This window comes from Fringilla coelebs (genome assembly GCF_963513975.1).
Source record: "Fringilla coelebs genome assembly, chromosome: 16".
Classification (NCBI taxonomy): Eukaryota; Metazoa; Chordata; class Aves; order Passeriformes; family Fringillidae; genus Fringilla; species Fringilla coelebs.
Window position 1 is genome coordinate 3,594,672 of NC_140042.1, and position 26,858 is coordinate 3,621,529.

Here is a 26,858-nt window from a genome sequence, read left to right on the forward strand (position 1 = left end):
GGCAGTGCTGTGTCCATCTCTCTGCAGGTACAGCAGCGTTCCCAGCCCAGCTCTGCTCTCCCACTCCCTTGGCACAGGGTGCAGCAGATGAAGATGCCTTTGAATCGACAAGAGAGGGGCTGAAACCCTTTGACACCTCCAAGTGAACTGTATATTTCCAAAATGTTAAGCAGCTTTGTGAGAGAGATTATCCTGAAGGATGTTTTCCCGTAGTGTTGACATTTCTATGTGAGTGATTAATTCCATCATGGGCATGGGGTGAGGAGGCAAAACCCTCCTCTCACTGCCACCAGGCAAGCTCTGGCCTTTGCCCCAGCAAGGCCATTAATTCATCCCTATGACACTGCAGGTGACTTTGTCACCCTCATCTTCTTGGTCACTTCTCAAGGCAGAGGATTTTCCATGCCCCTTGTTATGAACCACTGTGGTGGTACAGGCACTTTTCAGCTGTTTGTACTCCAGGGGTCTGACTGCTTGTACATTTAGTCCATGTGCCGTCACAAGCACCCTGCCTTGACTTTGGAAAAGAGGACAGCAACAGCTGAAAACAAAGATGGATTGTCACTTTTGGACATTGGTGGCAGAAGGGAGGTGCAGTGCTGCAGGTGAGGAGGGCAGAAGGGCAAGCCATGGCTGCCTGAGCTGCTGGGAATTTTCTAACCCTCTCACCCAGCTCATTGATGACTCTCTAGAGGAGCAGCCTCACTCCTCCCCTACACTTCCAGTCAAGGGTGCCTTTCACTGGGGAATTTAATTTGCTGCAGAAAGGTTATTATATACCTTTGGAGGTTTTCTGCTCAATTCCTAAAAAAATATAGAAAGTAAGTATGAAAAGAATATATAATAACATATGTATAATCTATCTACCTCTATAAAAAAGAAGATAAAAGAAATGTAAAAGCTGCTATGTAGTGAATAAAATTCCTTTTGCAATAGGAATCACTTCACACCCTCAATGACTCTGCTCAGCTGTTCTTTTTGGGCTGCTGTACCTTCAGCTCTGCATCTCCAGGAGCAGCTCCTAGAATTTATGGTACCCATAGGGATTCATCCAGGATAAAAAGAGTTTTCATCACCTGGCCAAAGGCTTATGAGATCTACAGATGGAGTCACTTGTGTATGGAGAAAGCACAGCAGCAGAGACTGGCATCAGCTGGACACAGAAGAGGCAAGTTAACTTTTTATTGCAGTTAGCATTCCTGCAGCAGTTTTTGGAGGAATAATATTAAATCCTAGACTGTACAAAAATTACGAAGTTTGGCAAGATTTTGAAGCTCTCAATAGGCAAAGGCACCTTTCTTCCAGACAGGATTGCCTAGGACATCTGAAGGCTCTCAGTGCTGCACCCTGCATAATTATTAATTTAGTTAAGTTGGTCTTACAGTAGCCTAATATAAATCAGACTAAAAGGTGTCATGATAACAATATGGATAGTGCTTGTGTTGACAATCCCTCCCATGGCAGGTGGCTGCATGCCCACGATAAAACAAGCAAACAATCAGGAAACACATGTGGGACACTTCTCTCCCACTCTGCAAATCTCCAGTCCTCAGGGGTAACTGCTTCTCTCTGGGCTCCTCCAGCTAACCCATCTGCACTTGGCATCACAAAAAAGCCATCAAAAATCATACTAAAATCTAAATAAATCAGCATCAGAAAATCTGCTGCAGGCATTCAGTCCTGTAAGGATGTGACCATTTTAACACTTGTCAGGGTCATAGCACAAAGCGGAGGAAACGCCCTGGACAACTCAGCATTCCCAGGAGAATAAAACCAGGAGACACACAGAATCACCCAGCAGGCAGAGGGAACAGGAGCAATGGCAGCATTACTTAACTATGTGCAATTTGCTCTCCCCATCTTGATTTAAATTACACTGCCAGAAGAGACTGACAGTGTCTGGAATCAAATTGCTTAGAAAAGTGCCTCTTCAGAGAGTGAGAAAAAAATGCCCAAATAACTGGAGTGCAAATGGTCTTGCAAAATGCCTATTGTGATTGGGGACAGCAGAACCTGGGGCTCATGTTCATTAGAATAATGCTCATGTAATTGTGCAAGAAATGAGGGGGGGCTGCCCCCCTGACACTCCTACAGAGCACACATTAACCTGGTCTTCTCTCAAGAGCTGGAGAAGGCACCATTAAATAAGAGTCTCTTGCTCTGTTCCTGCTTCCTTCACTTCTTCAGGTCAGCCTGGGCTCTTGGGACCATCTTCAGGACAATGGGCTTCTTTGGCTGCATGAAACCTTTCGAGTCCAGGACCAGTGGGATCTTGAGCAGGAGGGAAAAACAATGAAACATCCACATCAGCTGGAGAAAGGACAGACAGGACGACAGGAGCCCTACAGCTCACACACATCCCAGCTACCACTTGTTTTCAATGCATTTCCCAGCTCACAGGTGTACTTACAGCAGGCCACATTCACCCCCCATATCCCAGTAAGCTTTGTTTCAGAAAATTTAAGCAATATGGCTTGGAGCCCAAAGTGCCATCAGTGCAGCAGTGAGAGGAGGCTGCAGCTTCCATACACATGCTCCAAAGGGATGTTCCAGCATGAAATTTTCCCTCCCACTCTGATGTACATGACACCTTCCGTAGAAAAAAGGGCTGAAAGAGCCCCATAAACCTATGGGCACCAATAATACAATACATATTTAACTTGTCTCCTTTTAATTAAAGGCAGTTATAAAAAGAATCAATTTTATGGATTGCAGAGGACTAGAAAAATGTCATTAGACTTGGGGGAGGGTGGATAGGTCACTGCATTGTTAATGGACTATTACAGTCTTTCACCTCCAGGTTACCAGTTGAGCTGCAATCTGAATCTGCAGAGATTCCAGCTGAGCACCCGTGCCAAGTAATAATTTAATAAGGACTTTTCTGTTTCTTACAACAAACGTCCTTTGAGTGACTTGTTGCCCCCTCTGCTCTGATTTCCCAAGCTCTCCTCACCAACAGAATGTAATAATGGCCCAGGCTTTTGCAGCAGTGAGTGCAGGGAGCTGGGTCAGGCTGGAAACGCCGTGCTGCTGCCTGCCTGAGGCACAGGAGCTGCTGAGCTCTCAGCAGGGCTGGACTGACACATCATTTCCAACAGCTCCTGCATTTATTTCATGTCAAACACTCCCACCCTGCAAGGCCCATCCCATCAGTACTGTATGCAGCATTCACTGGGATCCTGGGCAAAACCAAAGCCTGGTGGGATCCTGCATAGCCCCAAAGAGGGAGAGGGTCACCAATTCAAACTTAACCCATATTGTGCTTGCTTGAAAATTGCTACCCTTTAGGGACCTCCCTGGGTCATAAGAGATGAACTTTGGTGTCTTGGGATGTCCCACAGAGAATAGCCATGTTTGTGTTGCAAAACACAGCTTTGGCTGGGGGATATTCTCTTCCTGCTCTCTGGAGCAGAGTCTTCCTAAGCTGGGTCAAACAGACCAACAGTGCACTGTGGGGGAGAGAGCATCCCACAATTTAGAGGCACCCAATGATAGGCACAGGACTTCAGGAATTTCAGCCTAAAATATCCCACCAACATTAAATATGCTTCTGTGGAGGCTTTTAAAAAAAATCATAAGTAACTTGTGGTGAACCCCTTACAATTAACTGAGAAGATTTAAATAGTTTCTCATGTAACAGCAGGACCATCTCACAGGGAGTAAGGGGCAGATAACGAGAGACGTCACCCCACATCCTCACCGGTGTGTCTTTGCAGGGTCTGAATGAGAAGTTCTGCAACAGGACAACCACAGCCACTTTCACAACAAGATGAGCAAACCTCATCCCTATGCAGTTCCTGGGGCCAGCCCCAAATGGCAGGAAGGTGTAGGGGTCAATACCCTCTTTATTCTCTTTACTGAACCTGATTATAACAAAAAAAAAAAAACCAAAAAAAAGTTAGCAAGAGCCAGTCTGTTGCAGGATGTGTTAGCTTCCAAATCTGAAGTAATGAGGGGTCTGGGAAGGAAAAAGCTTTTTGTGTTTCTGTGCATATTAGAAGCCAAGTCCCTTATTTCTGTCTCAATAGATATGTTATGCCTCTGCTTTCATCCCAATGCTCAGACTTGGTTGTGCAAATCCAGGTGCATTGGGTGTCCTGGGAATACTTGAAATACGCTAATGGATTTCATAACTGCTCTGTTCTCAGAACTCCCTCTCAGCTCCAAAACTGAACCCAGATTTCAAACCCTAAACCACACAGGTCTACAGCTCCACAGCTTCCCTGTAGATCAAAGGACTGAGCAAACACAAAGATGGAGTTCTCTCCCTGCGTGACTAAAGGCAGGGCTGCTTTTGAGACATGCCAGTCCAATTCCTTCCCTCATCATGAAAAACAGGGAAGAACAATCAGCTTCACAGAGAAATTTGCCACTGAGCATTTTCAGTAATACTTCTTAGTGATCAGCTGGTTTTCATGTCAGAAAGCTTTTCATTCCCAGTGCATGAGGGACAAACCTCAGCCATGCTAAGTCAGAAGTGAAGTATCTCACTACTGAGACACCAGCACATCCCTCTGATGAACTCCCAGCGAGGCAAATCAGCCCTAAAGAGCTCCTGTCCAGCTACCCATGCCAAGTTTGACAACTGGAATAAGGATGTGGCTACTGGAGCAACTGGTGTAGCCTGGCCCATTGCCAGAGCACTTGTATTTGGGTGTTTCCTTCTGAATCCAACACGAGGTGACCACAGGCTTCACAGGTGCTTCTGCCTGATACCATTGCCATGTTTGTCTCAAAGGTCACCATGTCCCCACACCAGGATTAGCTTCCAGGGGTATTTCAGCTCTTGGTGCAAGGGCAGAGGTCTGGTCCTGCTCTCTCTGGACCAAGCATCAATGTCTTGGTGGCCACCTGAAGATTACCAGGTTCAGGGTAGCCCAGATCTGTCTTGGGCTATTGCATCATTTTGCAGGGTCTGACAGAGCTCCTAAGCAAAGATTGCTTCAGAACTTGAGCTAAAAATTAAGTTTTATTCCCTACCCATCTTTGCCCTTCCACTGCTGATTTGCAGGGCATTGTGCCAGTCACCCAATGGCTCTTGCTTTAATATCTGGCCATAAACCCCTCAGTGTTACAGCTGCTGGGAGCTGCTCTCACTGTTGCTCCCTTCAATGCAGTTAATTAAATTCCATGCACAGTTTATGGATGTAGATCATAAAACTCCCCTCACGGTAATGCTGGGACTCGATGTCAGACAATGATAAATGCCTAATTTAAATGTTATAATCATGCATTCCTCACTTTTGCTGCCATTCCCACTCCCAGGGCTGAGCATGCAGCTATTGCCCCCAGTGGCCCTCACCTCTCAGGCCTGAACTCGTCCGGCTCTGGCCAGTACTGCGGGTCCCGGTGTAGCACGAAGGCTGGGATCAGGACCACCATTCCCTCTGGAATAGTCACTCCATTGAGCTCCACAGTCTTCTTGCAGACCCTCTCGAGCCGGCCCCCAGCCGGGTAGAGCCGGATGGATTCGTTCACCACCATATCCAAGTACTCCATCTGGGTGATGGCGGTGTACGTGGGAGTGGCCTGGGAGAGGAATGGGAGGACTGAGAACACAGCACTGCAACTGCCACTCCTACAGCCCCCCAGTGCTTCCAGGCAAGGGGGAATCTCAGTGCCAGCACCTCTGCCACTCTGTTTCCAGCCTGGGTTTGCAAGGCAGGTGGGAACAAGCCCACCTTCCTTTTACCTTGTTGGGCAGGTGTGCATCGACCTCGTCCTGGAGTCGCTGCTGCACATCAGGGTGGGTGGCCAGGTTGTAGGCTATGTAGCTGAGGGTGGAGCTGGTGGTCTCATAACCAGCAAAGACAAAGATAAGAGCCTGGGCCAGAACCTCCTCATCACTTAATGCTGAAAAAAGGCATAGAAGCACATACAAGAAGCTGCAAATTACAGTAATTAACCCTTGGGAATTCAGGATCCCAGTCATCAGTCTAGGTAATGCTACTCCTAGCTACACAACAGTTGGTAAAGGAAACAGCCAGCTTACCCTCTGGTACCACAAAGGGGTGCAGGATGCAGTGTAGTGTGTCCTACAAATACCCTGTCCTGACACCTCAAAGGTTTAAAAGCATCCTGCCTTGAGCTGACAGACCAGGACTATGCCTTGGCTGAGCCTTTATCTTCTTACAGTTTACCTAGGACAGTGAACAGAGGTGAGCTCACAGGTGAGCAAGGTACACACAGCATATGTGCTTTGTGTGCATTTTGATATACAGCCAACATTGCTGGCCTTCAGAGACAACTAAGTAAGAAATGGAGGTAAGGAGATACTCACTCTTTTTGTTCTTTGTTGCACAAACACACCTCAGAAGTTATCCCAGGAAAAGAGATACAATAAAAATACAGCTGACCTGTGCTAACATCATTATGGCCCCTACCGAGACACTGAATCTTTCATGGGATTAATGACTAAAATCCTCTCCCTGCTTCCCTTTTAAATGGAGAAGGAACTACTGCTCTCTGCTGAGAGGAGGACACATCCCAAGACATACTTTTGTCCCAGCTGGTCTCAGCAGACTTGGAGCCATCATGTGAGTTCTGAGATTCAATCATGAGCTGCAGGAAATCCACCCGGTCCTGGGGAGAAACAGAGGCAGAGAAGATGTGGGTGGGGAGGATGCAAACCTTGTCCAGCACAAGTCTCCTGCTGAGACACCTGCTCCACTCACAGCTCATGGCTTCAGTACATGATGAAGTCTGGACTACAGACCCTTCAGGAACACAAATACTTTCTCCACTTGGACCCCCAGGCAGGGTGTGGTTCTGGCCTTTCTCGGGTTTGGTGAGCTTGGAGAGCAGGTGACACACCACAGCTTCTGAAGATGCCACCAGATTCTTCCTGCACTCAGAACTTTTCCTGAAGAGAAGAGGCCACCTAGGCTGGACTTACCGTGCTGCTGCCCTTTTCCCGTTCCTTCTTCATTTTTGTGAAGACATTCTTGAAGAAGTCCATGACATCTGAGGGTAACAGAGTCACCTTCATCTTCTCCAGCACAGGGATAACAAAGGGGAACAACACTAAAAGGAAAGAAGAAAAGAAGAGACCAACACACTTGAGCTCAAAGGGGCCCTGAGAAAATCCAAACTGGCCTAAAACATAGAAAGAAGCAGTACATCTGGACCTTGACCCTTTTTCTTGCCTCCATCTCTTTTTACCTAGCCATGGTTGGGATGCAATAGCACTTGAGAACCTCCACCACATATTACTTTATGATCACATCACTACACTAAGTGCAGCTCTCTGATAGAGCAGTTCTCCACCATCTCTGCAAACAGGGTGTCTCCTCATAGGAGGATGCTGCCAAGATCCACATGGGCTGTAAAAATCCCGACTGTGGTTTCCCTGAGGAAATATTTCTGCAGATCTGAGACTGTAAATCTAATCCTGCAAAGTGCTGAGCATCTCTCATATGGCAAAAAGGACTCAAAGCTACTAAGGAAGCTTGCAGAAAATGCAGCACCTTTGACATTGATTCAGGGCTATATGAGATGAGGTTTGTCATACCTAAGAGTAAGAACACAGGACTTAGGAAACTGAATTGGAGAAATTTCTTAATGTTGGTGACAAAGGGGTCATTGGGGTTGTTCATGGAGTCAACACTGACACTGAAAGAAGTGCTGGTCACCACATCCATGCTGTAAGCTCCAAAAATGCTGAGTAGAGAAGAAGAGAGAGTGAACGAGATGAACCCAATCACATCAGTAAATAAGAGCCCATCTAGGAACAATCCTTGTGAGAAGGAATCTCTCTTAATGCACAGTCCTAGCACAGTAGGTCTGTCCTGATCTGGCAGTAACCATCATTTTGTTTTTGAAGTTTCCCCACTGCATTAATTCCTCCAACTTTTCTAAGCTTCAAAAACCTAAGCTGTAGTTGGAAAGCATTGCAGTCTTGGGTAACAACGACTATATTCTGATTTTCATCTGCAAAAGAGATTGCAAAAATGACATCCAAAAATACTCTATCTTGTGCAGCTTCAAGAAAAACTCTGGGAAATACTTCCTTCCTCAAAATGCATCCCCAGTAAAATGAAATGGGGAAAGGGCACAGCTCTCCCATTTGAGCAGAGCAGAGCACAGCGAGCCCAGTGCTGAGGAACATGCCGTGCCCATGACTGCTGTGGAGTTTCCATAGCTGACAAGGGATCCATGCTGCAGTGTGGAAAAGGCTCTTCAGAACAGTCCCTTCCCCACACTGAATACAAACCCTTTCCTGTCAGCCCCACACAGTTACTCACTCCTTCGCAGTCACAAACTCGTCATTAGCCACTTTCTTCTCAATGTTTTTCACTAATTTTTCACCATAGTGATTAATGATATGGAACATCTGAAATGCAAACCAAAGAAGAAAGCACTGTTGACTCTTTCCCTGCCACCAAACAAGGCTGGGCCACACTGCCATCTACCACTTGCCACTTTCCACATCTGGCTTGGGGAGGAAGGACAAGCAAGGGGAAGGTCTCATTTCCAGGCCTCAGTCACTGCTTTCTCAACAACCTGACCAGAGAGCTCATCGGACTAAGACTGAGCAAGGCTCTCCTCCAAAAATTCACACACTGCTCCCACTCCAGCTTAGCATCCACTCCATCTGGGATGAACATGGCTCTTGGGCGCATGGAAAATGGACAACCCTGGTGTGAATGATGTGTTTAGCAGGATGAATATACAGGCCATAGGACCAACAGCCTCAGCTTGCAATGCCTTTTGTGCTGTTTCATCCCCTACCCCCTTCTCCTGACTCCCTCCCTGGGATGGCAGCCAGACACTGCATTGCTGAATGGCACCAACAATGCAGGTGCCCATGGATGTGGTCCTGGCAAACAGGGCGACTTCTCCATTTGAGGGGAAGGTCTGCACTCAGAACAGCTCAGTTCTTCTCCAGCTATGGGTGCAAAGTACCAGTGGCCTGTGTTTTACCTCCTTCAGCTTCCCACTGGTGAAGGTTGGAGTCAGCACCATACGAATCCTTCTCCACTGCTCATCTTCAGCCACGTTGAGGGCTGACCCCAAGATCCCGTTCAGACGAAAGTTCTGCATAGGGGGACAGGAGACAGGTGAAGGTTTACTGCCCCCTTCCATGTGACAAAAATGCAAAGAAAAACCTTCCATGGAGCGTTAACTCAGCCCCTGAAGTCATGTCAGCTCCACCTCAACCAGCAAACAACAGAAAAGGAAACAAAAGTCTAAGACTCTTAAATCACATCACCCCCAGGGCACATGCAGGCTGATGGCCCAATGTCCCAGCCAGAGTGGCCCCTACACCTCCCTAGCAGAGTTTTGATGTTGGTATCATCAATAAACTGGGGCAAGTTTATTGCTCTCGCAAGTACTTGCTGAAGGGCTCAGAGGAGAACAGAAACCAAGAAGAAACTCCTTCTTTCTTGCTGCATGTGCTCTGTACTGAAATGCAAAGCACAGGACTAGGTACCTACCCGGCGATTAGTAAAAATGCTGTAGCACTCTTTCACCAGGATGTTTTTGATGAGGATGGGGTCCAAAACAGCCAGCACAGGCTGCCTGCCATCATAAAACCTAAGTCAATAGAAACCCACAGTCAGTCCATGCTTCATAGTCAGTTGGAGCAAAAGCAGCCTGCTCTGTCAATGGCCAGAGCCATGGCACAAAGGGTTTGGGCCCTCTGACAAAACAGTGGGAAGGATGAGGCTGGAACTTGTTTATTATGTAGTGAAAGAGGAGAAAAGGAACGACAGTGACAAACATGGGCAGCATGAGCATTTCTAGCAATTGTCTGTGGTACTGAAGAGTTGCCAAAGCTGTGTGGGTTTAGATAAAAGGCAGCTTTTTGCCACGATGTTGATCCCCTGCACTTGGGCTGCCTGAGCTGTTTCCCTACTGATGGCTGGAGACAAGAAATACACACCAAACAATCTACCTGTGGAGGAAAGAGATTTCCAGCCTGGCCTACAAGGCACTGAGAGGTGAAAACCTCATCTATCTCTCCATTTTCCAATCAACAGAGACAGAAAAACTTAAAAGTCATGGTGTGGGCTAAAGGGCAGGGAGCTCTGGGCCACAGCTGAGGGAAGCTGCCATCTTCAAGAAGCTTGCGAACATTTAATCTTTCGAAAAAATGCACCAGGCTTCATGAAGCCTCCCAGGATTTTTTTGCAGAGCAATTTTGTTTTGGTTTGAGAGGTTCTCAGTGGAAGCATGATAAGAGGCCCCTGCATAAAACAAGCACTGTGCAGGGAGCAGGGAGGCAGGTTGAAAGGTAGCTTGTGCCCCAGCTCTGGGAGAAGCAGGGAGCAAGATGAAAAACACTGTGGCAGCCTGCAGCTTGCTTTCTGCTCCAGACACAGAAGAGCAGCTTCAAAGGCAGGAGGCTCAGCTTGACACCAAGCAGTGGAGGTGATTTTCAAAGCTTATGCAAAAAAATGACCCCATAAACTGGCCATCACCATCCCAGCCCCACATCACACTGAAAATCCCAGCAGGAGAAAGTCTTGGAGAGATGGGTGGAGACTTTCCCAGTGCTAAACCTTGATTATCCCACACTGTCACTGCTGGAATTACAGTACTGAGGAATATAACATCAGTGTACATTTCCCATTCTATTCTGGGGCTGTGGAGCACCCCAAACTGGTAGTTTTGTTCTGTAGAAACTCACCCCCAGATTTTTCCATACTTTTCAAAGCATTTCTGATCAAAATTGTGGACTCCCTGGAAAAGAAGAAAGGAGAAATGAACAGTTTGCCAGTGAAAAGTGATCAAAACAGGCCACAGCTGTCAGCACAGTGCATCCCACAGCCTCATTGTAAGTGGCAGAGGTTGAGGTTGGGAGGTGCACAGTCCTCTTAAACGTCATGCAGATGCTTAGGGGACATTTGCATTAGAGAGAAAAAAGAGAGCAGAGATTGAAAAAATAAAAAGGCACTTTCAACTTCTACCAGCCAACCTGATCTAAAAATGTAATGAAGACAAGGTATGACAGGGTACAAAGTTTTAGTGAGCAGAGTTAGGAGGCAGAACTGGATCCCAGGGTGTCCTTTCACCTTCTGCTCAACAAGTTAGAGCTGGTGCTGTCTCGTCCTCATATGATCTTCCCCTACAGTTACTGAACAGGGATTTTTATTTTGTTTCTATTCAGGTTTTAACTGATGTTACATGTAACAATGAAATTTACAAGATACATAAGGCTCACTAAACCATTAGCAAGAGGCAACATGAAAGATGTGAACCCAGCAAATACAAAACACCTCTTTTATTGAAGCCAATACACTTATTCTGCATTTGCAATCAGTTACCTGCGGTCAGCTACTGCCTTGCTATTTGATGAGGTTTGGTAGCTTGATAGTGTTTGAATTCTATTTAAAAATGTATTTGTCTGGCTTAGTCTCAGGCTGGCCCAAAAGTAAGTGATTGGATGACGCATTTCTGGGGCTAATTCAGCCTATTCATGTTGTTGATAAAAAGGGCAAAGAAACATGCAGTTCCCAGAAAACAGAAGTCTTAGGAATCTCTCCAATACTTTATTTTGTTTCCAACGGAACTTCAGTTGCTCGAGAGCAGGTAGAAACACAGGGAGAAACAAAAAATTTAAATTACAAAGTAGTTCTAAAATACAGCACACCTCATTCAGGTCAGCCTGAACTTTTATGTTCTCCATATGTCCAAAAAGCCTCCTACCTAAAAGCATAATTTTCATCTGACTGAATCAAGGACAAAGGAAAGAGATGCCCAAAGAATGGGGAAAACAGCACCAGCCACAAGAAGGATCCAGGACACTAGAGAGCAGCAGCTGCTGGTACTCACATGCCGGTACTCCAGGAAAGTTCCCACAAATGGCAGAGGCCGTGGGCCAGGAATGCCCAGCTTCTTGAAGGTCTGGTAGGGCCATATCCCATAGCTGCCAACAAAAAATATGTGAGAAACACTTATGCAATGAAAAGAGAGGATACTTCTTCCTGAGCATAGGGAACTGCTCAAATAACTGTTTTCTGTCATTCAGGAAAAGCTGAAATTGTGGACAAGCAGCAGCCCTGCTGAGGATACTCTTTGCAATGAATGCAGGATCACTTGGGGTACGTTTTGATGGAAGACAAGGGCTGAAAGGAGCTGAAGCCCAGCCTAAGCAAACCAGTGTATCTGGGCACCTCAGGGCCTCATTTAGTTGCCCAGCTGAGACAACTGTGGCTCAGGTGACTCCGGAGAGATCTCGGAGCGACTGAGTTCTGAAGCTGAGGCCTGCCCTTGTGTTTGCCTTTGCAAAGACCTCCTGCGATGCTCAGGTGGCCGTGCTACAGCAGCACGGCAGGGACATAAATTACCACAGCAAAATTAAGTTTTTGCCTGTATAGCTCATTACAGCTCCCCTGAGCCATATAAGCCGAAGTTTTGCCAACAGAACTACTTAATCGGGAGGGTTCTGCTAGCAGCAGCTCCGGCATCGCCCTGCGCTCGTCCCAGCTGGCACAGCCCAAGGACGCCACGGGCGCTGCTGTCTTTAAACAACCGGAAGTTCCTTCTTGGAAAAAGCTTTAAAAAATCAAGGATTTCCTGTAATTTCCCTCCCCGCCGAGCCCAGCTCGCTTCTTTCCGCTGGCAGCGGGGCCCCGCAGCCCCCCTGAGCAGCCCTCGCTGTGCCCCGAGGGCAGCGCGGGGGCCCCGCGTGGTTTCAGCGCTAATTCACTCGAACCGCACAGGCACCGGGCTCTTCTGCCCGTCCTCCAGGGGCCCGCCTCTACTTACAGGGCCACAAGGCACAGGAGGGCGACGAGGAGCAGCCAGGTGACGGGGGAGAGGCTGGGCAGGAGCTGCATGGTGCTCCCTGTCCGCCGGCTTCTGCCACCGCCGCGCCCCGGCCCCGGCCCCGGCCCCGGCCCGTGCCCGCCATCACGTGAGGGAGGCGGCGCGTCCCCGCCCGCTCGGTGCCTCAGGGCCGGGCCCCGGGCGCGTCCCCCGGGAGCGGGGCTCTCCGGGATCGAGGTGTCGGTCCCCGCTCCCCTGCGGCTGGAAATTGCTGAAAGGGCGCTTTGCACAAGCGGCAGCGCCCCGAGCTCCTCGTGCTGCCTCTGGAGGGATAAGGAGTTGCTCCTGTGTCCCGTCTGTCGCAGCTCCGGGGGTGTCTGTGCAGACATCCCTTCCTTTGTGCCTCCTCTCCCGCCTCCGTGTGTATCTCCTGTTTAGGGTCCAGGAGGGAAGGGGCTGGAGGAGACAGACCTGCGCCAAACACCTGCCCAGGCTGAAAGGCAGATCCTCTGAAGGATCAATCCTGTGGCAGCATAACTTGGAGTCTCACCTGTGCCGGTGGAGCTTCTGCCTGAGTCTGTGACCTGCCAGCCCCAGGGAGCCCCCCGGGCACGGCCGTGTGGGCAGGAGGTGCTGCGGGTCCCACAGTCGGCCCCCACATCTCCAGCACTCCCCAGCCTCATCGCCCGGGGGTGGATTCCCACATTCCCTCTGCCCCGGGCATTCCCTCTGCACTCAGGTTGCAGAAGATGATGACATTTGGCTTTAGGCAGCTCAGTTTCCCCCTCAGGCACAGACACTGGGCTGGCTGCTTTCTGTCAGAGAAATGGGAAGCGCATTACCTGTGTGAGGGACACAGTGGAGCCTCTGGCCAGTTTAGTTCAGCATATGCAAACACCCTGGGCTGGTGGGTGTGTGTGGGGATGGGTCAGGATGTGGTGTCTTTTGTCCCTGTCACACTGAGAAGGGCCACAAATCTCTTCCTCTGCCCAGTCCAGCACTGTCCCCTTCTCTGTGTTCCCTGAAGACACCAGTAGACCCACAAAGACCCTACATCACACTCACCTGCGTTGGACATTACTCCCCTGCCTCTGGCACGCTCAGCCTTAAGGAAACCCAAGTGCTTCTGCAATTACCTGCCAGTCACATCTCACGTGGCTCTGCCTGCAGGCCAGCAGTGGATTTTGCCTCTGCCCAAACATTTCTTTTGCCTCATAACACACATGCAGCCTGTGCTGAGCTGCCAGTGGGTTCAGCAGTGACCTCCACACTTACGTGGAAGAGCTGAGCAGTAACACTGCCGGTTTTGGTAGGTCAGTGTCCCAGACATCTCCAGCATTGCACAGCCACGATGTGCTCAATGATTCACATAATCACTGGCTGGCAGTAATCAATTAACCATTTTACGAAGGCTCATCCCTGATTCCTGCTTCTCCAGGCTGCTCTGAAGAGCTGAGCCGTAGCAGTGTGCTGTGACAGGAACTTTATTCTCCATTTTATGGGATCTGCCCCTTTTAAGATACCTTGAAGCAACTGTACTCGGGGAGTTATCCTTTCTCTTGTATCCAAAGGTTGGTTCTTCTCCTTGAGAGGTCCCATACCAGAAGGACGTAAAGAACAGCAGTGAAAGGCAGGAAGAGAAACCAGGTGCTGGAGCAGTAACTTCCAAGCTGGGATTAGCTGCATTTCTTCCCTCACACAAACCCTTTGATTTTCCAATAATTTTTAACAGCTGTTGTGATTTCTCAGTAGGAAGTGGGTTTGTGGTTCAGTATTTTCTCCTCTCACACAGAAACTGAAGCAAGGAAAGACTTCAGAGGAAAACAAGAATGTTAGCTAGCCCCCAAAATATGTAAATTAACTGTGCAGCGTCTTTGCATACAAGGAAATTACTAATTTGTCTGTAGCAAATTAGTAATTAGATTTTTTGTTTGGGTTTTTTTTTGCAGGTCTCTCGAAGTGCTGTGTCTCTCCAGCTCCCCAGATTTGAGAAAAACATAGTTGATAAAATGTCCACCTCCCAGTCAAAATTGCTGCCATGACTCAGAGCTGCAGGTGGGGCCATTCTGAACACTCACTGTCAGATAATTTTATACAAATTGCATGTATTAAAGTGATGCTTTTATCCTTACACAGCTCTTTAGACCAAATGTGGTGGTACACTCGGTACTTACTGAGACTATTTTTCTAACGTGAATATCACTGAAATGGCACCCAGGAGGAATAAAGCAGAGGGAAAGGCTCTCCAGATCATTCTTCTGGTAACATTTAAAGGGGTTTAGCATTGTGGGCAAGCAAATTTTCCACAGGGCTGCAGGGGAGGGGCTGCAGTGGCATCCCAGCCACTTGTCTAAGAGAAGGGAAGAAAATTGCCCATTGTTTGGGCTACACAACTCTTGTCTGTCCAAGGCTGGTGATCCAGCAAAAACATCTTGTGGTAAGAAAGGGGAAGCGATGGCTGCTCCCCACTGCACTCGTGCAGCAGATGTGCTAAAACAAGTGAAAAATAACAGCAGCAGCAGCCTGCAAGTTGACATCACCTTCTAATTCACCTCTTTCACAAAAATGTCACTTCCCCCCCACCCCTCCCATTTCAGGTAATAACTTATTAATAGGAGGTATCTCCAAGAGAGGTGCTGAACCCCGTTGGTAGTAGCCACATCAATGCCAGTGACCTCTCTGATGTGCTGGTCTATGTGATTGTATATTAGCATGCAGAGCTGGTTCACAGCCCTTGTGATGTTTCCAGGGTTAGAGACCTGTACCTATGAAGGACCCAGAGTGGTCCAAAAAGAATGTCCTCCTCTGGGTCATGAGCACAAGAGGCCTCAGCTTCTCTGACATCGCCCTTCTTACTGACATGAACACACTGCCGCTGCTTTCTCCATTAATAACAAATCCCAAGGGCTCTAGAAAGGCTTGCTAGAGCCCTGAGGATGCACACAGTGCTGTTAGAAGACTATTTATTCCTATGCCCTGGGGAGAGGAGGAATGACTGAGTGTGACCCTCTGCCCCCAGAGCACGGTGGCCCGTGATGGTCCTGGGCAGCACTGAAGCCATGGCCCTGCCCTCCACGTGATCCCTGACACTGCCGTGGTTCCTGGCCTGTTTGTTCTTGCTGTGCCAGCCCGGAAACAATCCCAGTTCAATATTAACTCACACATTATCTACCACTCCTCTTTGCAATAGCAGAGTGCTTTCATGCCCTGGGTACCCTTCCTGTGTTTGTGTCAGTCACCCTGGAGCACAGCGCCCTTCTGCTGTGCCAACACGCTGCACTCCTCGGAGCCGGGAGGGAACAGGTGGCCAAGGAACAGAGATACGTGGGGATTCAAAGGCTGATGGTCACCATGGCTAACACAAACAGAAGGAGACATGAACTGTGATAACTGGCTGTAGTCACCAGTAAAAATGGGACAATGCAATTTAGACCAACTGGAAGAGCAGTGACTGAACTGATGGGGCACAGAGGATGATGTTATACCTCATGCAGAACTTCAGTTTCTTAAAGCTCCGAGAGAGAGAAAACCAAAAATTTTAACTAGAGGGTCCTCCCTGAAGGAGAGGTGATTTTATGCCTGTCTGCTTGGTGGGACTGAACCAGGACAAGGGGAGAGAAGACCTGCAAGAGTGCAGAGCACTGGTGGAAGGCCATCCCCAGGAGATAAATGCTCCCCTGCATCTCATGCTCTCTCTTAGAGAGAATGAGACATTATCTTGCAAACAAGATAATGCTTATTATCTTATTTGCAAGATAATGTCTCGTTAGGTGCTGTGTTACAGACCCAAAGGTTTCTCTTTCCTCCACAAACAATGGGAGAAGTCATGTTGTAACACACACAGTCTAACAGCTATAGCCAAATGTCAGCCCCATTAATAACCAGGTTTTTATTCACTGACTGTCCCATCTTTAACAATTCCCTTCTTATTTTCCTCTCATCACACAAACGGCATCATGAGCTGTTTATTCCTGGCTCTTCTTTACAAACCTTGCTCTGAAATGATCCTCTTGAAAGGACTAAATGGGAAAGCACCAGATGTATGACATCCTCAAAGAGCTCCAGCAGCCAGGGGAGGACCAAGGGCTGGCAGTAGCTTCTGCCTTCCCTCTCACCAAGCCCAAAATCACACAGTGCTTCATGCCTGGGTATTTCTGAGACCTCTGCAGAGCAAAAAGACCACGTTGTTCCTTTCATCCAGCAATGCTGCTGAATGCTCCTGAAGCGTCGACAGCTGAAACCCATCTCCCTTTCACTCCTCTATAATTTCTGAGCTAGGATGGAAAATTATAAGCCACAGCCAGTGTTGAAGTGTAAAACCAATTCTGGAAAGCATGGCAGGGGCAGTCCTGTGTGCACTCCCCATCATGCTTGGACACCAACTCCTCCAAGGACAACTTCTCCTTTGCCTGTCTCACATTGTACCAGAGAACAACTCTGGCTTTTCAGACCTCCCAGCTGGTAGCTCAGTCTCACTGCATGAAGCAGCCAGTGCTTTTCAGAAAGTATCATTGCACCACTTGCAATGACCTCAATTTCTACTGAGCCACTTCCAAACCAGAAGTCAAGCCAGAAAAGACAAAAATCATGACATGACCCTGAAACCATCATCTGCAAACACATGACATGCAGCCCTTTCTACCGCCATCTCATTACCGCCAAACCCACCCTATCTCACGAGGACACACATTAGAAACAATCCAGTGTTCTGGAATCTATTTTGGAGTCAGGATCTCTGTTCAGCCAGACCCAGCACTCAGAGACATGTCGCTGCCCAGGGGCAGAGTTTAGCCCATTGTTTCTGTCTCCAGTGCCTGGGTTCTGGGAGTTTTTTCTGGATACATGCTGCGTATACACTCAGGGCAAGGATGAAGCTGTTTGGCTCTTGAGTCATTTGGCATTGTGGACTCCCTGTCAGCAGCTGCTGGATGTGAGCCATCCCCAACATGTTCAGGCACAGTCCTTGAGAATCCAAGCAGGTATGGCTGGAGGCTTATCACTCAACCTCACAGGATTTCTCTATTGCAGCTAAAGCCAAGCATTTGGCTGGTTGGATTAACCCTTGCTGGCTTTGTGAAATAGGCTTCATTGAAAACAAGCATCTTTCTCTCACCTTTTAATTTCTTCTGTGGTGTGGAGACAGGTATGGATCAATGAAAGTGTCCTCATCGATCACCCTGGATGTTTTTTGCTGGACAGAGGATTGAAATACTGAATCCTTCCTCTGCCAGTCCTCCCCATGGTGGGGGATAAAACATTTCCCAATTTCCATCAGGTTATGTGAGGTTTAATCCCAGAGGATACAGTCTCCCAGCAGATTAAGTCAGTCTCATAAATACAGCTGAAAAGTGACCCTTGTTTATCCCAACTGTCCCACTATCAGCTTCTTTGATTACTCCCCTTGCCCTGCTCCTCCCCTGCCCCCCACGTCTGGGGCTCACACCAATGAGATGTGCTTGTACATACATAAAAAATAACTCAAGATTGAAAAAGTTTGTATTTAAAAGTTGAGCCTTGTACTGTTGGAATTAGATTCTAATTAGGTCAGTTGTGTTCCCCTGGTAGGGTAAGAATGATAGTGTCGGAAAACAGACAATTTATAAAGACCCAAAAATAACTCATCCTGCTGTTTTGTAAGAAAGATGTGATTTCTTTGCCCTGTGCTGAGGACATTGCAGTCAAGGCCGCTTGGGCACACTGGTAGCAGCCACACAGACTGCAGCTTGGTCCCATAGGCAAAGCTGGCCTGTGCCTCAATTTCCTCCTACCACAGGTGGGATATTCATCCTTCCGAATTTGGCAGGGCTGTGGTGGCGTCACCTGTGCTTGTCATGCATTTTGTCACTCTTGGCATGAGGCCCCAGGTTATATTACACAGGCTCTTTTTCCCAACTTGCCTTTTAGCCTGATCTGCACTTTCTGTGAAGTGCACAATGGGCACAAACTCAGATTAAGGAGGCTCAGGGTACAGAACAAGTCCCTGCAGCTGTTTTTCTAGGGTGTGTGTCATCAGCAAAAAGGGTGCACAGAACCCCTTGCAAGTTGCACAAAGCAGGAACTACCTTTGAGTAACGCCTTGCGTGTTGGTCCCTTCTTCCTCTGAACACATTTTTGTCGTGCAACCATGGTTTGCAGCTTCCTCGTTCCTCCACAGGCAGGTGCTGATCCTCTGATTCTACAAGATTTCACAGGTTTCAGTGCTGCTGACAAATTTGCCTTGTAAAGCCTCGAAGAATGACTTCACACATCAGCCTGGTCTGATTTAGGATTATCCTAACTCATTAACAAATGGTGATGAACGTGCCAATTGCCTGCTTAATGAAGGTCTCTACCAGGCTGGGAAGTCAGCGGCCACACTGCCTTGGCTTGGAGGGACGTGCCCAGCATTTCTGAGTAAACAAGACAGCAAATCTAAAGAACTCCTGGAGCACAGTGGAAGTGAACAAAAACCCAACAAAAAACATGTGTTCACATAAAGTTCCTTTTGATTTTGTGGGAAATGCAGGTTCAAAATGAAAATAATTAGTGAGGCAAGAGGAGGAGAGAAAAAATAATAAAAACAAGAGGCAGGCTTACAAAAGAAAAAACAGAAAAGAAAAGGAGTGAAGAGAAAATAAATAACCCTGGAGCAAAAACGCAGAGGGAAAAAGAGGGAACAAAAGAGACAAATAGCAGGAAAAGGATCAGTAATGAAAGCCCAGATTACTCGATTCAGTCAAGCCACTGCTTGTGCTGTTCAGGGCAGGGCGGGAAGCCAATCTGTTTTCTCTGGTATTGTTTAGACTACGAATACCGTGGCAGATTTCCCATCCACTCCCATGTTTATATCTGTGTTCCAATCCTAGCCACAAAAACGTGTGGGGGAAACACATCCCGAGAGGAGTAAGGGCTGGAAGCTGGAGGATGATACACTTTGGAGCCAAATGGCCTCAAAAAAGCACTTCTGCACCTTATGGCAATTTTGTAGGATAATGTCTCGTTCATGAAATTCTGTGGCGGGAGGATTTTCATCTTCAAAATGGGTACAGTGATACCTCTGGGTTATTACAAACTCCCAGCTGCAAAGGGCTGCCTGTATTTATACAACACTGCATTATTTATAATATCCTTTCAGGAGCCTGAGAATGAGAGTTCTTTCCTTCACAGTTTGACTATTTTTTTTCTTCCTTTCTCCCACTTGGAAAACATTGATTTCTTGCCCTCATTTCTCCCACCAGAGCTGTAGCTGACCTGACTGTGTTTAGTTTACTTCTCTAGGCCAGATGCTCAGTGGGTGAAAAGCACAATCAACCACCCTGGAATAACAGAGCTGCCCTGATTTTCCCCAGCTGGGATCTTGTCCTGCCTCCCCAACATCTGCAGGTTTGTGGGAACTGATTAACAACTGCTACAACTCTGCTGGGGAGAGGACAAAGGCATAAAAAATGTTGGCCCCACGATGTTCTGTTTCTGAGTGTTTTGACTCTCCTGTACTAAGGATCTGAGGAAGTTTATTGCTGCAAAATAATAAAATATTTAAGACTGATCAAATTTTGTGTGGAAACTATTTGAGAGTGTCAGCTTTGCTGAGAAGCAGCAGGGGTTGTAAGATTTTACAGTCCAGAGCAAACAGTGAGGAATTTCAGTCCATGTTACATTCTCAGTGTCCTGAGCTGTTAACTCGTGAGCATGTTGGCAAGGCACCCAGAAACTTCTTCAGCAACAGATGAGTCTGGAAAAATCCTTTTTTTCCCTTTTACAGAACAAATGTACCAAGGACACAGATGTTTCCAAAAGGGTTCTTTTAATCAGAAGCAAGTTTGCAAAAGAAGAAGTAACTTTCTCATATAAAATAGTGGAGTGGTGAAGGTGAGGCTAACAAGAGGTGTGGAACAAAAATCCAGGGCAAATCTCCAAGGAGACACTGAATTAAAAGCAATGATCCAATAACCGGAGTACACCGAAGGGTAGCTCAGACACAGCCGTGTGAGGTGGTCCAGAGCTGACAGCAGACACCAAATCAGAGGATGGACTCCAGCCCAAGAGAGGCAAAGTGACCAGCTACAAACACCAGAATGTGGGGTTCTTGCACCTTTCTGCTACCTGAGAGCTCCCACTGCACTGTGACAGACCCCAGCATGGCCCAGGGGCGTTATGATATCAAAAGGAGCCCTGGTGGCACTTCCCACCTGCAGAATGCCACCATTCAGTGGTAGCAGAAATTCCCAAATCTCGTGAATTGGAGACAAATGGGAAAACACCTTGATATAAAGCTCTGTAACCCCAATCCTGTCTCTGTATCCAGTGATTCAGGCCCCAAGAAAGTGCACAGTGATCAAACAGCATTGAAATAATGAATTTCCTGTCAAGTCTTGAGGCCTCAAGGCCATTTAAAGCGGGCAAGTGGCAGCTTTGAGAAGATAAAATTCTGAGTCAGAGCCTGAACCTCAAGAGCTAATGGTACTTCACTCCTTGTTCAAACAAATCTCACCTGTCCCAGGTGTCACGTGTGTGCTTATCCATTGTGGCTCTCTGCTGTTGGCATGGCAGACTCTACACCTGCACAAAGTGCAAGGCAGCTTTCTTTTTCTGGGAAGGCAGGGGGAGGACAAAAGGAGTACAGAAATACAAAGAACAGAAGGACTGGAAGTGTCCAAGGCCAGGTTGGATGGGGCTTGGAGCAACCTGGTCATAGTGGAAGGTGTCCTTGCCCATGGCAGGGGGGTTCAAACAAGGTGATCCTTAAGAGCTCATCCAACTCAAACCATTCTGGGATTCTATGACTTGTCAGGTGGAGCCATTTCAGGCCTATTGTGTTCAGTTTTGGGGTGAACTGCTCCTAATTCGAGGGTAGTTTCCATAAGGAGGTTTCAGTGGGTTTTGTAGAACCACAGCATCACACGTGTGGCTTTGTTTGAACAGCACACCAATAAACCTTCCCTCACCTCCAGTAACCTTGTAGGAACACCTTGATAATGTGTGGATTCCACATGTGCTGGCAACAACCTATAAAAGTAACCTAAGGAATGTGACTGAACTAGCAGGAACTCCAGGCTGAGTGGAGCTGTCTGCAGTACAACCTGCCCATGTCCCAGCAGCTCTGGGGTTCTTCCTTTCCAAACATCACCCCTTGTTGCGTGTGTCCTTCTCGCTGCTACTGGTACAGGAGATCAGCAAAAACAGGAGGTCTTGGCATCTTGGTCACTCTTACACATCACAGGCTTCTGGACTTCAAGATTTCTAATGCCTCTGCCAGAGGTTATCTTTCTTATGTGGTTGTTTGCTTTTTTTAAAGTTTCTGATAAATTCCTTTTCTAAAAGGATTTTTCTTCAACAACTTGTCCTGTATACCTGAAAGCAATGTGTGGGAGAAGACACCAGAACTCTGTATGTATAAAGATCTCTCCCTCCTCCCTTTTTGGAAAGCAGATTAGATAATTTTTGGATGACCCAATGGATTTCTTGAGGGAAGCAATGGCAAGGATAATGAATGCATCCCCATGTCAAGATATTTAGTCCAAACAATTGCTACACAGCTTCTGGCAGAGACCTTGGTTTAAGGAAGAAAATTGAGATCTTGGCCCATCTGTAAAATATTTTGAGTTTTAACACGCAAAATGAAGAGGGAAAAGAGTAATTTGAATAATAGATTAGTTTCTTTTCTGTGTATTTTTCTTCTCTCCAGTCATGCCAACTGTTCCCAAAAGTGGGATCACTGGCCAAAGTGTGATTCCTTTAGTAACTGCTGATGAAAGCCTTTGCTCTCACCTCTCCCTGCCCTCCCCATGATGGCAGTCCACAAGTGACTCCCAGGGCAGGGAATAAGAGACTGTCACTGATGAAAGCAAAGGAGTGCCCTCTCCTGTCCCTTGTCACCACTGCCATTTGTACCTGCACAGTGCTGGCCCTGCTCAAACATCAGAGCATTAAAAGGCAGGAATGGAAAATACTCCACCCAAGGGAGTGGGCCAAGGTGGGGACACACCATGTGTGACATGGATTTTGGGGGGGATAAAATGCTCTACTCAGAGTGGTCTGGAACAGCAGAGCTCCTTTCATGTGTGCACTTTTGCACTTGATTTATGACAGGGACAACTTGAGGTCTGGGGCTGGGGGCATTGCTGACAGTGGTGACTGCTGTCACCTCAGCCCTGCAGGGGGTGAAGACTTGGGCACATTTTACCTGCAGGAGACTGGATATTGTTATGGCTATTGCATGAAAAACAAGCTCCTATTAAACCATTCCCTGAAATGTCTCCCTTGGTCATTTCATGATGCTGCTTTTATTTTTCAGTAACAGTCACCAAGAGACCTGAGAAACAGGGGAAGGGAAATAAATAAATAAAAATAAAATATCCTGAGAAGGCATTTTAAACAGAAGCCTTCATTTTTCAATACTATTCTAAACAGGAAGATGGAAATGGAAGCGAATTCAATGGGTGAAGTTACTGTAACATGACAACTAATGTTTAAAAGTTATATTTCAAAGCTGCAATTTCCAAAGATTGCAGCAATGAAATAGAGCTTTCTTCCTAACTGATGGAGTATTTCCTTCCAGATAAAACAATTTCCCTGATATGTGAAGTAAATAAAAGCTACCTATTAACCATATTTTACAAGTTGAGCGTGTTAGCAAGAAGGTGGAGGCATCACACATGGAGCTACACACGATCCTGCATAGCAGAAAACACATCCTATGCTCAGCTGAGGGCTGGGCAGGGCACTGCACCTCCTCACTCTGCAACTGCCTATCGAAAATAAACCCAAGTGTCAGAAAAGCCTGAACACAACAGAACCAAGCGTGACAACAGTATGGATGAGAATGCAACAGAAACATCTTTGTTGGGATCAACAGGTCCTAAAGGAATCACACCTAACCTGTTATTTCAACAGCAGTCAGAAGAAAAGAGCCACACAGCCAACTCAGCAGGTCCTCAGCAAGCTCAGGCTTTTTAGTTGCAGCTGGTTCTGAGAAAAAAGGAACAGTTTCTTCTCCTCGCTTTGTATAGATTGTGCTGCTCCCCATGCTGTCCCTTCAGCAGAGCAGTGGCCACAAAGTCCATTTCCTTTATTCCCTATGTTTTCTTGGGGTTTTTTTCTCAACGTGGTATCAGATCAACCCCAGGGAGTAACTGCACCTTACACCAAGTGTAAGGCAATATTCAGGAGATGTGGAGTTACACTATGCTTTCCTTTGGAGGAAAGACTTCAGTGTTCCATCTACTTCCTACTCATTTATATTCCTAAAGTCCTCAGTGGTCCTTGGAGGGCTCCTCCTGCAGCACTACCTCTTACACCTGTTGGACAAGGTCCGTTAAAATTCCAAGAGCAATTGCATTGCTGTGTCAAATGTATAAAAACAACATGTCTAAAATATGTAATCTGATGCAGAAAATGACAAAGGAAAAGGAAAACAAATCAGAAAGTCACATAGATAATTTTGTCTAAGAAACAAAAAACACAGACTGAAAACAAATTTTGGCAGTTCAGTAATTAAAGCAAAGTCCATATGGCTTAAGAGAACAGTCAAAGTGCACAGAAGGCAGTGGGTTTTTTGTTTGCTTTGCATTCCTCTTCACAGCACACTCCAAGTCATCCTCTTTGGAGCCCCATCTCCATCCCACACACATCCTACCCAGGTGCAAAGGGGGGGATGACTCACAGGGTTTTGGCTCAGCCGTGTCTCTGCAAGTCCCTTGCCATCTAATGAGCTGCAGATCATTATCCCAAACTCAAAAGCCCTTAAACACACCCACTGGAGTTTTTGGTTTTGAATTATTTCTTCCTGGAACCTTTGGAGAGGAACAGCAATCCAGTGCCTAAACTATTCAGAGTGTGCATGCACCAAGAGCAGCAGTGCTCGGAAGCAGTGCCCAAGAGTAAAAGCGGTTCTGAGATCATTTACCCTGTCCAAGGAGCACTGAAAGGTGACAGCAAGGCTGAGCTGGCCCTTGGACCTCAGCTGTTCTGGTGAGGTGCCACCAGGATACTCCCAAGCAGGCCCCTGGGGAGCCTGATTTCAACAACCTGCTCTGAAGACACCACCTCCCCCTGCCACAGATGTCCCACATCCCTTGAAAGGACAGGGACAATTTTCTGTGGTAACAACGCCCACATGAGCCTTGACAGGACCAAGCAAGCACCAGTTTTCCTGGCTTATGCACCTGGAAGGAAATGCCAGGTCCTGACGTGGCAAGGACTCTCCTACTTCCAAATCTACCTTTCAAACTCTTATGATAAAAAGTCTGGTGACCCAGGACTGTTGCTACTTGGATTCTTTCAATGCCTGACAACTTCCTTGTGAGTAAACAACTTGCTACTAAACATGACAGACTCAGGAAAAGGATAGAAAGAAGAAAACAAAAAGTGAGCTGTACAAAAAGATGAAAAATAAACTAAAAGTCTCCTCTTTTCTTTCCAAAGGCTGTAGGTTCAAGTGCACATAGCAGGCTGTAAACGTGCACAAGGTAATTCATGACCCCAATGCCTGAAAAACCTGGTTAGCTTTATTTGGAGAGACTTTTTTGCTTCTCCCAGATATGAAGCTGCAGAATCAATAAAAGGCACCTGTGGACACCAAAACTCACCCAGTCTGTGTGGTGTGTCTTTGTACTAAAAAAATAAAATCAAACAAACCCTGCCACTGTGTACTTTTTTACAGACCAATAAACAGAACTGCAGAGTCTGGGTGAGAAAGGATGTTCAACTTCTGTTGGCAGGGCATGATAACTCTGATGATCAAAACTCTCATCAATTAGTAAACTCTCTAGGTTGTCACTGCAATTTTAATTGAAAAATTCCTCCGGCTTGCTGGGTTGTGTCCTCTGACTTTTAAAAAATGACTGATTTAAATAGTACACGCAGTCCACAAGGAGCATTAGAGCCACACTAAAAATAAACTGACCTTACATCTGAATTCTTCCCACTTGCTTCACCCACCACTGCCTACAGCACTCTTTTGAGCCATCTCCTCTTCCAAAGGCCCTGGAGTTGGAATATTTAAAGAATGCAGCAGGTCCCATTGAAGAAGAAAGAAAAGCAGGTCAGTAATTCAATATAAATACACCAGTAGTGAGCTTAGAGCAGACACAGTGACACATCTGAGCCTACATTGATCAGCCAGTGCTCCTAATGTGTGGAGCAGCGAGGAGAAGAGAGGTGTCTGCTTTTCACCTAAAAATGTGCCCATTTTCTATGTTTTACCACTTAACTTTGATGACAGAGAAAAATTAAAAAGAAGAGAAAAAGAAAATAAAAAGGAGTAGAGAAAAAGGAGCCTGGGAGGTTTTATGTTTTCTCTTCAAATCACATCACAGAGTCACTCATTGCATCTAGGGAATTCACCTGCTTGTTCGGGAGCAGTGGGACAGGAGGAGGGGAGAGAAAGAAAGAGGGAAGGAGAAGGGCATGGGAGCTGCTTCCTGAAGCAGTGTTACAAAAAGCGGTTAAAAAACCCCTACTATTCACAAGTGGTTAAAATCATCACTGTTCAGAATTCCTTTTTTTTTCTTTTTGTTTTCTTAAACAAAGGTTCAGCTAGTTCAGCTCCGTGTTTTTATAGAGTTGATTGTCTTCAGAAAGAAAAAAAAAAAACCAACCAAAAACCAACCAAAACACCAACAACCCAGCCTCAGGTGTGTTCCCATCCGTTTCTACCCTGATACGAGAGGTCCCCCACAGTTCAGCGCCCCGGCCACGCACACGCGGTCACTGTGGCTGTCCCGCCGTGTCCCCAGCCCCGCTCAGACAAAGGACGAGAATCCTGTCACTGGAGTCCGGGAGCCGGGCGCGGGCTGTCCCGTGGGGGTGTACACCCCTCCTGAGCTCTGTGTCGTGATGACAGTCTGGAAATAGGGCTCTGCCTCGCTGGCCGTGCACTCCTCGTATCTGTAGGACGCCGGGTGCTGCTTCACCCCTTTCTGCTGCCGCTTCCACGAGTTGTAGTAGGTGGGGTCGCTCATGTAATGGTTCACAAAGGAGTGCTTGGGCAACTCATCCTCGTAATCCGAGTCAGTGACCTGGGGCGTCGAGAAAAACAGAATTAAATAATCGGTCATTAGCATTGATGGTTTTTTTAGCCTGTTGTGCTCGCAAAGAAATGGGAGGCAAGTTTAGCATCACTAGCTGATGAAAGCTGTAATGTTAAGGTAAGAGGGATGGCAGTC

The 26,858-nt window shown here is 47.0% G+C and overlaps 2 protein-coding genes across 2 annotated transcripts in view; both read right to left on the reverse strand.

Annotated features, from left to right (window-relative positions):
* Nucleotides 1-1,168: 1,168 nt before the first annotated feature.
* On the reverse strand, nucleotides 1,169-12,832 carry LOC311159937 (cytochrome P450 3A29-like). The gene is made up of 13 exons (XM_084216337.1): nucleotides 12,715-12,832; nucleotides 11,779-11,872; nucleotides 10,634-10,686; nucleotides 9,438-9,537; nucleotides 8,923-9,036; nucleotides 8,244-8,332; nucleotides 7,511-7,659; nucleotides 6,896-7,023; nucleotides 6,498-6,582; nucleotides 5,693-5,853; nucleotides 5,303-5,529; nucleotides 3,701-3,863; nucleotides 1,169-2,271 (listed from the first exon to the last, which is right to left on the reverse strand). The coding sequence occupies exons 1-13, from the start codon at nucleotides 12,783-12,785 to the stop codon at nucleotides 2,176-2,178; spliced, it is 1,530 nt and encodes a 509-aa protein (XP_084072463.1). The 5' UTR covers nucleotides 12,786-12,832; the 3' UTR covers nucleotides 1,169-2,175.
* A 7,682-nt stretch (nucleotides 12,833-20,514) lies between these two features.
* The window catches only part of SDK1 (sidekick cell adhesion molecule 1), a 385,562-nt gene continuing 379,218 nt past the window's right edge, over nucleotides 20,515-26,858 (reverse strand). Inside the window, exon 44 of the mRNA XM_084216867.1 lies at nucleotides 20,515-26,711. Coding sequence (XP_084072993.1) covers nucleotides 26,436-26,711 — 276 coding nt within the window. The 3' untranslated portion in view covers nucleotides 20,515-26,435. The remainder of the gene's footprint in view (nucleotides 26,712-26,858) is intronic.